This window comes from Amphimedon queenslandica, unplaced genomic scaffold (genome assembly GCF_000090795.2).
Source record: "Amphimedon queenslandica unplaced genomic scaffold, v1.1 AMPQUscaffold_13342, whole genome shotgun sequence".
NCBI classification, from domain to species: Eukaryota; Metazoa; Porifera; class Demospongiae; order Haplosclerida; family Niphatidae; genus Amphimedon; species Amphimedon queenslandica.
The window spans coordinates 153,531-166,950 of NW_003546422.1; the positions used below are offsets into that span (position 1 = coordinate 153,531).

The 13,420-nt window shown below is 36.2% G+C and overlaps 1 protein-coding gene across 1 annotated transcript; it reads right to left on the minus strand.

The window, feature by feature from the left end:
* Positions 1-6,202: 6,202 nt before the first annotated feature.
* LOC100632122 (zinc finger MYM-type protein 1-like) lies at positions 6,203-6,903 on the minus strand. The gene is made up of 2 exons (XM_011406452.1): positions 6,700-6,903; positions 6,203-6,655 (listed from the first exon to the last, which is right to left on the minus strand). Exons 1-2 carry the CDS (start codon positions 6,901-6,903, stop codon positions 6,203-6,205), a joined length of 657 nt encoding a protein of 218 aa, XP_011404754.1.
* Between the last annotated feature and the right edge of the window lie 6,517 nt (positions 6,904-13,420).

Here is a 13,420-nt window from a genome sequence, read left to right on the forward strand (position 1 = left end):
CACGCTGCTCATCAAAGAATCGAACAGTGAGAGGATTCATCTTTTCAAGTCCTGAATCATTCGAACCATCCATGGCAATGGAAAAAGGCCGAGACTTCATGACATCAATAAGTGTAGCTTTAAAATATGGTGCAAAAGATCCATTTAAAATGCATGTTGTTTTCGTACGAGCTGCAGCATATCCTTTGGCTATCTTACTATCAGGAAAATTATCACTAAAAAGAGGACTAAGATGGTCTGCTACTGCCAGAGGAACATTGTGTTGCACAAGCAAGTTAGTCACTTTCACTTCTGCTCTAGTAATCTATATATGATACATGTATAACTGTAGCTGAGGTTTAGATTACTGTGATACTCACCTGATCTGTAAGTTGCTGGTTGACTGGCTGAAAGTTTAACTTTGTGTTAGCTCGAAGAGTTTTGGCATTATTCTTGTGTTGTTCAGATGAACTGTGTCTAACAATATCAGCTTCACCTTGATGGCTACATGAAATATTTCTACAGCAAGTAGTGCAGTGAAACAGATAAGAGTTATCTTTGATTGGCTGCACAAAGGGCCACTTCTTTGTCCATGACTCTTGGAATTTTGTGTTGTAGATAGCAGCTCCACCAAACTTCTTACTTATACTGGTACCAGTATCATTTTCTCTACTTCTTTTCATAGTTCACAGGATCAAGAACTTTTAACTGTTACAGCTGAACTTTAATACTTTATTAATACATTAATTATAATTAATTTTAATAACAATATATTAGTTGAACTTAATTTTAATTAAACTCAATTATTATGGGCGTGAAGTTGGGTGTGATTGAGTTGCACTGCATGCTGATGCATGACTTCAAAAAAAGTAAGCGTGAGAGCGTGAGAAGGGTCTTTAATGCATGAGTCTCACGCTGAATGAGTGAGAGTTGACAGGTCTGATTGAAAGTATATGCCAAAATGTTTTTATGGGAAAATTGCTGAAAATGGCTTATTCTCGAGGCTTAAATTCCCAATGAAGGTTTGAACAGACATTTGGAATGGAGCTTGATAAAAAATAATTACAATTTATGCAAACACATCGTTTACCTTATTATTATGAATTCTCTGACCTCTTAAGGTGTCTTGTTTCTGTACTTCTTTCTAATGGCAGGAACAGAGAGAGGGAGGGAGGGAGACTGAATTTACATTAAATATAAAAAATAAGCAACAAGTTGTATAATAGAAATGTACATGCATAGTTGAAACATCAAAGAAGACGCATAAAACAGAGAGAGAGCATGTACTATAATAAGGAATGCTATATCTATCTAGGCTATGTGACGCGGGAGAGGTGGCTAACTGACTATAGATATACATGTATACTATACATTAAAACACAAAAATATGCACTTCACAGAATCTGTAACTATTGTACCGTATAGCCGGGAAATTAGGCGGAGAATTAAGTTTGGTGGATTGGCGGTTCAAAATAAAACCGCCAATAAAATAACCGCCAAAAATAATTGCAATTTTATGGGCGGGTTGATTATACTAAAAATGGCCGTATTTCTCACTATTTCAGTCACAAAGTGAAGACTATGGGCAAGGACAGCCATGGAGCAGCTTGTACAAGAGCTATGTGTGCTTAAAGAAAAGACAAGATAGTCAACCGCCAAATTAAATGACCACCAATATTATATTTAGACAGTTTTAATGAAAAACTGCTAAAGTTTAGACCGCCAAATTTTTGGCTATACGGTATCTTTCTATAGGAATGCAAGCAAATATAGCAAATTATACATCCAAATCAATTTAGTTAAGCTACATTTAGATGCAGATGTACATGTACCATTGGTTGTCAAGGTATCGATGTATGTGCTATAGTTTTACAGTTTTATGCAAAAAGCCACCATACTTGCTTATGAATTAAATAAAAAGATGTCAGCTGCAGGGCTCCATTTTTAATGCAGCCTGTATAAAAGGCTACATTACATTATTTTCACTGCAGAAATGTAGGAGGTTTTGCTATGCTAATCATACTACATACAGTGAGTTACTGCAAGCAATTGTTTTCGTTTGAAATGTTTAGAGATATTGAGCTGTGCCATTAGCCTTAGCTTAATGCTAAAGTTGATTAAAAATGTTAACTTGAGTAGTATATGAAATTTTTTGTATATATGTAAATGTATATACATTCTTATATTGATTGTTCAAAGAATATAGGTTGGTATATATAGCGAAGATACGTTTAGCTTGGCTATATGCCATGGCAGCTAATTTTATATTTTTTGCAAAGGATTCAAGATCTATACAAGGTAAGCTTTACAAATTTGTTATAAAAATTTGAGCCATCAGCTACAATAAGCCCTTATTTATTTTGTGCCTAATGCAGTAAATGAATAAACCCACTTGCTAAATAATAGTACCTGCCGGTATGTTTAGGTACAAATAGCATATGAGAAGACCCAAAAATAATAATTAACAGCAAACTCTATGCTACTATGTAATGTCCATGTACATTGTACATAGCCACCCCTTTCTGGTCACTAAGGTTACACCACAATAAATCTGTCTCTTCCCCCTTCTTTCTCACAACATGTGTGTATAACTACATACTTGATACATCATTTTTATAAAAACTTAATTTTATAACGTTCTTTTATTTTAATTTACATAATTTGATCATAATTCAGCTTAGAGGGAGGAAGAGAGAAAGAAAAAAGTTTAATTAGCCAATACACTATCTGTTATTTGGGCGGTAGCCTATATGTGGGGTTGAGGTTAATTTTTCAAGATGGTGGCAAAATTTGCAATTTTCAAACGCTTACCACTCTTTCATCTTACGTTGTACAGCTTCAGAAATGGCTTAGATTGGCTCTCCTTTCCTGAGCAATTCTCCTGGTACCTTTATAAAGGCCTCAATGTAGCGTGACCAATTCGGGAGAATAGGCCCAAATTCAAACTTCTGCAAAATTCTTCAGACTTTTTCTTCTTTCGTCTTCTATCACCACAGAAATCATTAAAACTACATAGCCTCTTGTGATGGCTTTTATATCATTCCTTTGACCTTGCATCTAAGACAAGACAAGTGCTTTCAATACTTGACTGAGATCAAGTCATAATACCCCTTTCTTTTTTAGATGCCACTTTGAAATTACATGTGAAGAGTTGCCAAAGCTACTGTACTGTAGTCAGTGGAGTGTAGTCTGCTTGCACGGTCACTCTATTCTTTTCTTGGTCTTTGCTAAGGTTATTTTGCAAGTCTGTGCCAACTGCTCAGACTAAGAGATCACCAGTTCTTTTAAACGCAAATAGGTAACACAGAAAAATCATGACTCTTAGACAGAAAACACATTTTCCAGTCAGTTGCAGCTCCGACGGCGTGTGGAAGGCCTTAATTCTTTGGTGAGTCTTGTTTTTCTACCGTGACAACCAAGCTTATATAATGAGCCCATAATATTTTATATGCTTATGCTTTTAATTAAAATAGGTGTGGGTGGCATGACGCACGAGTGAGTTAAAAAGGGGTCTTTAAGTAAACGAGAAAGCAGTAAAATTAGTCTCAAATGCCAGAATGTTCAATTCCCTAACCATCCAAGACCAACTTACCATCAGAAATGTAACACTTTTCTATTGAGAACTATTAAGAATCACTGATAAATTTTAAACCATACAAGGTATGTTTGTACCAATGTTTACAAACTGCAATTGCTAGACTTTAAACGCATCAAGGTTTTCTTGAATCATGTGAACTTTAAAGGAAAAGGTCATCTTTAAATGACATTATAGGAGATGTATATAATGGTCAAGAGTGGCATAATTTTCAATCTTTTTTTCAGAGCCCCATAGCTGGCTCCTTGCATTGGTTTTAGCCATTCACTCATGTCTGAGTCTGTGGGAGCTATATTCTAAACCTTCCACGAAAAGAACATAACAAGCATGAAAATATGGTATTAGTTTGTATTATCCCTGGACCTCATGAGCCTAGCTTAACTGTCAGTTTATATCTGACTCCCTTGGTCTTGGAGTTAAAGCAGTACAATGATGGTGTTATTATGCCTTATATCTCAGCATTTTGTACTTTTATTAATGGTCACTGGTATTGGTGGGCGTATTTTGACATGCCAGCATTTAGGAAAGTTTGTGGTTTTACATATTTTTATTCTATAGATGGCTGCAATAAATGTTTGAAATGCTTTCCTGTAGAAACCTTTGAAGAGAAACCTAATTATTCTGGTTTTAATAGATCTGAATGGCCTTTGAGACATCTGGAAACTCAAAAAAATAAGTGTGTAGAATACCATTGTGCTGCTACGAAATTAAGTCAGAAGACTATTGCGAAGACTTTTTGATTGATATATACTGTGTTAATTGAGCTAATACTGTAATAGATCCCATGTTCTTTGGTACAGCAAAATATTGCATGGAGTACTGGCCTAGAACTAACATTATCAAAACAAGATATAGAATTAATGGAGCAGTGTATGTCACATTTTCTTGCTCCCCACATGGTTGGAAGAATACCTCTGAAAATTTTTAGTGGTTTTTTGGGCTGTTCAGCTGATTAGTAGCACAACTGGGCAATTTGTTACTCACGTACTTCATTGAGCAGGGTGCTGCCAACAACCTACAGTACTGGCTCCTTTATGTAAAGGCTACAAAGTTGCTGTGTGCACATTATCTCAAGCAAAGCAACATGGACTTGGCTGATCAATATTTGACCATGTTCTGCTTTAGATTTGAAGCTGTTAATGGCAATGCTGCTTGCACTCATGTGCATATGCATCTCAAAAATTGTCTACAAGACAATGGACCACTTTATGCTTTCTGGTGCTATGCATTCGAAAGATAGAATGACATGCTAGACAGCTTCCCCGCTAACCAAAAAATATAGAACAACAAGTAATGAAGAAATGTCTGATCCTGAAGGAGCTATACAGTCAAAGTTTTCCACCAGATGGACAAGCTATAAAGAGTATTCTTAAAATGCATTTGTCACCAAAATCAGTTGGAATTCTTACAACAATGTCTAGAGAAGAAATGCTAGACTTCGTTCATAATTCAACTCCCATCTTTAGTCAAGAAATTGACGTTAAAGTATCAAGTCATGTGAAGTTACTGCCACCAGTCTAACAGTTTGTTTTAGATGGAATTATGATTAAATACCTGCAAAATGCTCATGAGCTGTTGTATCCTAGTCAGGGTTGTTGATACGGTTCTGGGGGCCCTGGTACAAAGGATGAGAGGAAAGAATGTGTGGTGCGCGAAGCGCGTCTAAAATTTGGCGCATATTAATTAGGGGCGTGGCTTCCAGTAGTTATTAATAAATGGTTTATTAATTAGCTTTATTAATAAGATCGCAATAATAATGTTTGTATGGTTTTAGTCAAAAGGAACTCTCCTGGCTTTAATGCTTGCAAAATGTCTAATTACATCTTTATAATTCTCTGTCCTGGCAAGGTCATTTTCAATGCTTAGTAGAGCTAAGTTCTGCAAACGGTCTTGAGCGATTGTTGACCGAAGATAGTTCTTAACTATGTTAAGCTTGCTAAATGACCTTTCAGCCTCTGCTACACTGACAGATAGGGTACAAAAAATGCGTAAAGAAATGCATATATTAGGAAGAAGATTCTTAAGTTTCAGCTAATGAATCTTGTTAAGTAAATTGAGAGGACTGTACAATGGCTCAGAAAAATTAGCACTATGAACACTTTTTAAAAGTAGACACTCTTCAACAAGTTCTTCTGAAACATCAGTATTATAGAAAGATACGAACTTTTCAGCGGAACTTTTGAGCTCTGTACTATCAATATGGGGATAACTCCATAAGAATGAAAAAAGGTTGTTAATGTCTCTCGCTGCCGTAAATCGCTCAGACATTGGAGATTACATTATCAATCAAATTGTAAAAAACAGTCTGACGAAACTCTATTTCCTCTGGTGTTTTGCCACTAGATGTAGAATGCTGTGGGACTGTTTTTTCTGATTCATTATCAGGCTCATCAAAAAATCTTCTCTTTCATCTCCTTTTCTCTGGAAAAGAAGGGCTAACATTCATTGATTCCGCTACTTGCTTCGCTTCTGTGAATATATCTCTCCAACTATTTCTGATTAACTTCAAATCATCTATAAGGCTATCAAGATTTTTAACTTCAACATCAATAGTTGCTTTCCTTGCTTGTAAAACCTTGTTTCGTCTGTCTATAGCTAAGAGAACCTTGATCCATATTGCTGACATAATTACAGAAAAGAATTGAAGTAGTCATGCAAGCCATCCACTGTGACTTTTGCTTCTGGTGACAAATTAAGCTTAGAGACACTTTCTATTGCTTGTAAGATACCCGGCAAATGGGCAGCAACTTGTCGTACAGCATCAATTCTTTCTGACCAGCGTGTGTGAGACTGACCATGCAATGAACAGGGTATACACTCAAGCAATATTTCCCAACGCTGGGGGCTACCACTCATAAAGGTGTATAGCTTTTGTACTGTACCAAAAAATGTTGTAACTGTTGGACAACACTCAGCTGCATTTGCTCCTACCAAGTTCAATGAATGGGCTGCACATGGTGTGAACAATGCATATTTGTTTAACTCTAGTATTTGAGCTTGAACACCTTTGTATTTACCAGCCATATTAGCACCATTATCATAGCACTGTCCACGGCAATTGTTTAATGGTAATTCCCACACCTAAAATTGCCATAAAAATGTCAATTATTGCAGGTTTCGTTTACCCTCAATTGATCGAGGACAAGTGAAGTAATATCTGATCCAGTTTTTTTTGATAGAGAAATAAATGTCACAAAGCGTTCGATTACTTCATAAACAACTCTTTGTTCCTGAGTAGTTGTTTCCAAAACATAGCGCAATATAAATGTAGTCTGCTCCATATGAGAGCTGTCTGGTGTGGCATCTACTTGTATTGAATAGTACTTCATTTTATGAACTTGCTGTAAAATTTTTTTGAGAACTTGTGATGAGCAAGCTGCTATAAATTCATTTTGCGATGAAGGGGAAAGGTTGTGAACTTGTAATCTTTTTTTTGATTCTTGACTTGTTTGAACTTTTGAAACGTGATCAGAAAGAATTGGATCATAAATAGCCAGTAACTCAATTATTCCTAAGAAATTTCCATTGTTGCTGTGACCTACGAGATCAGAATCCCCTCGAAAAGGCAATGCTCTCTGAGCTAAGAACATCACAACATGTAAAATTCTTTGTAAAATAGCAGTCCATGTAGCAATATTTGACAATATATTAGACTGCAATTGATCATCAACACCCGCTGCTTGTGAATGGTTGAACTGCAGCATACGCCATTTCACGTAACAAGCAGAATGAGCAGCACTAGCTTGATGCTCCGGTATTCGATTATAAAGCTTCTTCCATCCTTTGCTTTTTGACCAGCCACCTTTGGGGTCAGTATAGATTTTGACTGACCAGATCCAAACAGATGACAAGGGAAGCAGAATAATCCTTCCTTTTCATGGCTCCAAACAAGCCAATCTCTAGGTTTAACCTCACCATTTTGTGCTTTATAAGTTAAAACATATCGAGGAAATTTAGTAGCATCATTATCTTTTGGAAATGATAGTGGATGTCTAGGTGGGCCACATTTGACAGCTTGGTCGACATCACTGCTAGAAATGGTATCAAACTCAGATAGAATTCCAAGGTCAAACTCATTTTGACACCCTCAAAGGCTTCATAATTCTCTTCAAGTTCTAAATGTTCTTGATCATCGCCTAAATATCCAGCAATTGATTCATCATGAGAAGACTCACAAATTTCAGGATCACTGTTTACTGCTAGATCAGGAGTGTGATGTGAAGCAGCTGCAGACTCCGTTTCAGCACTATGGTGACTTTCAAGATCTTGTTGGATTGGGTCGTTTTGTTGAAATGTAGACCACCCAATGAAACTATCAATGGTTCTTTTTCCTTTAGCTTCTTCATCTCTCTTTTGCGTCATCAGGCACTTTGCATATCCAGAAGGGTACTTTCTTAGAGCCATAATTGACGTGTTTATTATTATTTAAACGTAATTATTATTAAAGTTAAGTTATTATCTATTAATAAAATGGACACTGTGAGACAAGGATAAAACTGAGCTTAAGAAATGAAGAAATCACTTAACAGAGTCCAGTATATTCAGTTTCTTTTCTTGTAGATGTTTATAAGTAGCTAACAAAGTAATTGTGTACAGGATATGGGGCCCCTGCCCTCTGCTCTTTCTTAGGGGGCCCTGGTTTTTTGTACCAGCTACCCCCCCTGTCAACGGCCCTGATCCTAGTACTGCACTGAATGCATTGCAACGATTAGCAAAACAGTCTCCATGATCCTCTTTTCATGAAGAAGCATATGATTTTACTTTAGTTCAGGGAGACAGTAACATTGTTACATTGTTATGTTGGCATTCTGGCCAAGTTGTACTGCCATATTATCCCAGGAAGATAGATACCAATCACTGTCATTTGGTGAGACTCAATTTTTTTGAAGCACAATTTGGGTGGCGATGATCACATATTTGCATTTGTCCATTGGTTTAAGAAGCATCAAAATTTTGACTAAAGTTCTTGTGCTACTGTGTGTCAACCTGAATTTGAGACCAATTTATCATATTCATTTATTCCTCTTCAAAAGATTGTCTCTTTCAATACATGGGCAATGTACTATTTCATTTCCTAATAATTTGACAGAGGAAGTTCTTATAGGAACACCAACTACAATCAAGCACTTACATTTCTAAATTCTCTGCCATTTATTTAAGTAAATATTCTCATTAGTTACATCATCATTAAATCTCTTCCTATTGACTTTAATTGATATTATAACAAACTTAAATTTAAAAAATTAGCTAGATTTTAACTGCAAATTTAGTCAGGTGGTACATGACATCAATATGTATCTTACAAAGCACTTACAAAGCACGATGGGTCATATTTCTAAACGTTAACCATTAATAAGAGCGTGCTTAATTTGCAGCATGGCACTCTGATCAAAAGAATATCTACAACAAATAAAGTCATCAAGATAGCATAATATAGACGATCATAATTCAACATAAGCAAATAACAACACTAGTTGTACCAAAACAACTCACACTGAGAAGAAATAAAAAGAAGCCATATGGTAAAAAAACATTAATGACATACCATCTCCTGTGGGCACAAGATTAATATACAATATCCAAACCATTAAGGAGACATTTAAATTCTAGTTTATCCTCCCTTGTGATATTTCTTACTAATTTAAAAATTACCACATGCAAGTAAGTACAACTACTACCTTGTAAGTGTAACTGTGAAAGTGCAAGTAGATAGGCTTCCTCACTGTACTATATCACTTCATTGGTTTGACCATTCACAAGTAGTTCAGAAAGCAAAGTAAGTTCAGTCCACTGTTCAGGTGAACACAAGATAAAAATGTGAAACAATCACCCAATTATTATGACCATTTACAACTAGTTCAAAAGCAACTTATGCTCTATGCACTGCTTGGGCCAACACAAGTGAAAGTGACACAATCACTCAATGAATGACCATTCACAAGTAGTTCAATAACAATATATGCTCAATCCACTGCTCTGGCCAACACAAGTGAAAGTCAGTCTCAGTCATGTATCAGCATGCAGGTTAAGAGCTGTATATGCACTACTTAATGATAACATTTTCGTGTTGCATAAAGATGTATAATATAGCCAGCATTTGTAGTGCAATACAAATTGAACAATTATTATAGTTTGTTACTATGTATGGGTTAGCTGCATATTGATGTATATGAACTCTCCCTTTCTGTTACTCCTCACTTCATTAATAATACAATAAGTAAGCTAAATAACTAATGAAATTCATAATATTATTTAACAGGACATTTTGGCACCATGGTAAGAGTATATGAAGTGCATAGTGTACCATAGTATGAGGCTAATTAGCTGGAATTAGACTATGTTCTTTTTGCAAATTGTTTGACCAAAAATGGAAACACTAAATTATACAATAATAATAATAATTGATTAAATCGAAACATTAATTAAGATAATTATTATTACTCACATAATTTAGGTATAAAAGTAAATAAGTCATTAGACTTTGGTCTATTCAGGTGATGATATTCCATGCATTCTTTTCACATTTTATTAAAGATGGCAAAGGAAGAACTTTTTCTGCCATATGTGATATAATGCATCCCAAGGAGTATATATCAGTTGATTTGTTTTCAGTACAAGGATCACCTCTGAGAGCAAGACATGTGTGGATGCTTGATTTTATTTTGTTGTTTTGTTACTGTAAAAGGTTACATGATTTGCCATCTTTTTTAAAGCAAGCTTGACCAAAATCAATGATCACAGCAGTACTTATATATTGTTACGTAAAATATTTTGTTCGTGCATGTACTTTAAACAACTGATAACTCCAATTAATATAGACAGCCACTTCAAATGTGTGCATGTCAAATCAGTGCTTTTTTAGAGAATAAAGCAGACTAAAGGGTATATGATTTTAAGGGCAACCAACAAGAAAAATTGGGTTGTGTTTAAAAATCAAAAATATTTTCACTATTGTGTGGAATGACGTGCAAAAATACATTTGGTGCAAAATAATTGCCTTTCCTGGAGACAAGTGCTATAAAAATGCATAATTTGTGATGCGATATGAGAAAACCAGGCTATCTGCGGGAATTATCAATTAGAGATAAGGCTTCTGAAAGTTGTGACAGTGGTACCTTATCAAAACTAAGATATCAAAAATGTATTCTATAAAGAATTTCCTTTCATTTGATACCAAGTTTGACCATAAATAAGTTAAAAGAGGTAATGTACAGACCTTTCCTTTTGTTGTGCACCATGTAAATAATGCAAAATATAATGATGAAAATGGCTGTAACTCAATTACATCTGTTTAGACTTCTTTTTGCATAATTTATCATAACTCAGCACTATATGTGTCAAATGACATGGAACAAAGACCAAAAGGAAGTAAAAGCTATGCTTAATTAAGAACTGTGTAAATCTCATTTTTCAATTTTGGAGCATATAGCCTGGTTTTCTCATATCGGGTCACATTTACTTTCTCATTTCTGCAACCTGCATTTAGCAAATGTGTATGTGGTCACATGTGACATCACATGAGGGAAGGTGGTTGTTTGCTCCATTGCTTTATACTCAGCTTTTTGTTAAAATTCTGGAGTTTTGATTATTTTAATGCAGAAAAAATGTACTCCCTATTGTTTATCAGCTAAAGAAGATACAATTTAAGGGCAAAAATAGTAGTTGTAAGCAAGTTTAGCTCCCATATCATACCACTCCCCCCTACACCCACTCTTGAACACATTGAGGTCAGGGGCCAGTGCAGGCCTTAAAGACATTTTTAGATCAATACAAAACTACCAACACACTAGTAGATTAACATGAGCCACTAAGGGAAGAGGACCCTGGTCATTAGTGCATTATTTGGGGGGGCTAGGGTCCTAAAGCACCCCCCAGGAAAAGAACCACTGTATTTTTCTCTTCCTTTTTTTATATTATACGGTGGACAAAACCATGACCACAACCCTGTGACCCAAAAAATATATATATATAAAAAACACAAACCAAAAATTCCTACAAATGAAAATAAGGCTTAATAATAATAATCGCTAAATTACAATAACAATAATAATAATCTTTTGAGAAGAGCCTAACACAAAAAACTTCATGAGTTCCTATAAGAAGAAAGCGAGTAACTGTAAGCCAGCAGCTCAGACCATACCTAACTAAACGACAATTAAGGAAAGAACCAACAAAATCATTATGCTATCCATTAAAACTACACAATATACAATGATATGAACCTATTTTAGAAAAGAAAGGGGGGCGGGAGGGTGGGAAAAGAATATATGGAATAGAAAAATGAATGTCTTTAGTCTAGATTGCCTGCACTTCTGCCACACTGTAGACTGAAGAACACATGCATAATTGCACACTATATAACATCTAGGATAAACCACACCCATAGGTGTACTCTAGTATTACTGTGGGAGCTTATTTTCTGCCTCATTCATTATATTCAACTGTCAGAAAATATATCTCCCATATCATACCACTCCCCCCTACACTCACTCTTGAACACATTGAGGTCAGGGGCCAGTGCAGGCCTTAAAGACATTTTTAGATCAATACAAAAGTACCAACACACTAGTAGGCAACAAAGAAAGGGTATCAACTTGAAGGTACTCCCTTACACATACAAATGAACACTTACAACAGTACCTTTCTAGAGACATCCAACCTAGCTGAAAGGCTGTCCTTAATGTAACCATATTTAGCTGATTCCAACTTCCAGCGACCACGCTTTTTAAATAATCTATCAGGCACTCCCCTATTAGCCGCTAATAAAGCTCCTCCAGACCGAAAGCTGTGCGTCTCATAGTCCGCAGGATCGTATCCCAGTGCTTTAAACTTTCCATTAAAATCTCTCTAATCCTTGAATAAGAGAGCGACCCCGAGGAACGTAATCTCTCACCATTTTTTGACTTCACAATACCTCTAAATAAGCACTCTGCACTTTGCGAATCAACCCGTGCCATGCGGCAATATAGCTCCAACCGTCCGACAGGACACAATGAGGACCCAGAACGTGCAATGACCACTTCATCCCCTTGTTGATATTGATCCGTCTTGTTCGATACAATTTTGATTACCATGTGGTCTGACAAAAACATTACATCATAGCATCTTAGCTCCACCACCTCATCAAAGCGTAAAAACCCATAAATGCAATTAATGCTATTGCCACTGCTCTCACATCAGATAAAGATGGATCCTGGTCAAGCGAATCTACCATCTCCTTTAACATGTCCGGCGACACTGGATCCTTCCTCCTAGGCTTAGAGAGACTCCTTTGCAGACCTGCCAGCGCCATCTTCACGAAAGGATCCTGAGAAAAAGAGGTATATCCAGCAGTTTGGCTAAACCAGGAAACAGCATTGGTTGCTTCCTCCACCGCTGACCTAGATTGCGTCAGAGATCCAAGGTGCTGTAAATACAGTGCAAAGTGAAGCAGATTAACTGGGAGCTTTCCAACACTATCTCTAGACTCAGCCCACTGCACCCACCTAACAAAACCCAGGTATATTTCTAGAGAGTACAGTCTGCTCTTGAGTGCATGATGGTATCTTTCAGCTTTGGCACCAGTTGCTGCAACAAGGGGTCCTTGATCTTCCTAAGCTCCTCCCATACCCCTGAACTTAATACCACTAAAAATGAAAAATAACACAATTATTAATAATACTACTATGTCCATCCTTAAATCATGCATGCGCATGCACATGTATGTATCAATACATATCCCAATATTGAAAGGAAAGAAGCAAAAACAAAAAAATGACTGCTCACTGCCAATTTGTCCCAAATCTCATGCAAAGGGACTAGACAACCAATGAACCAAATCCAAGACTGGAATAGTTACAACCAAAT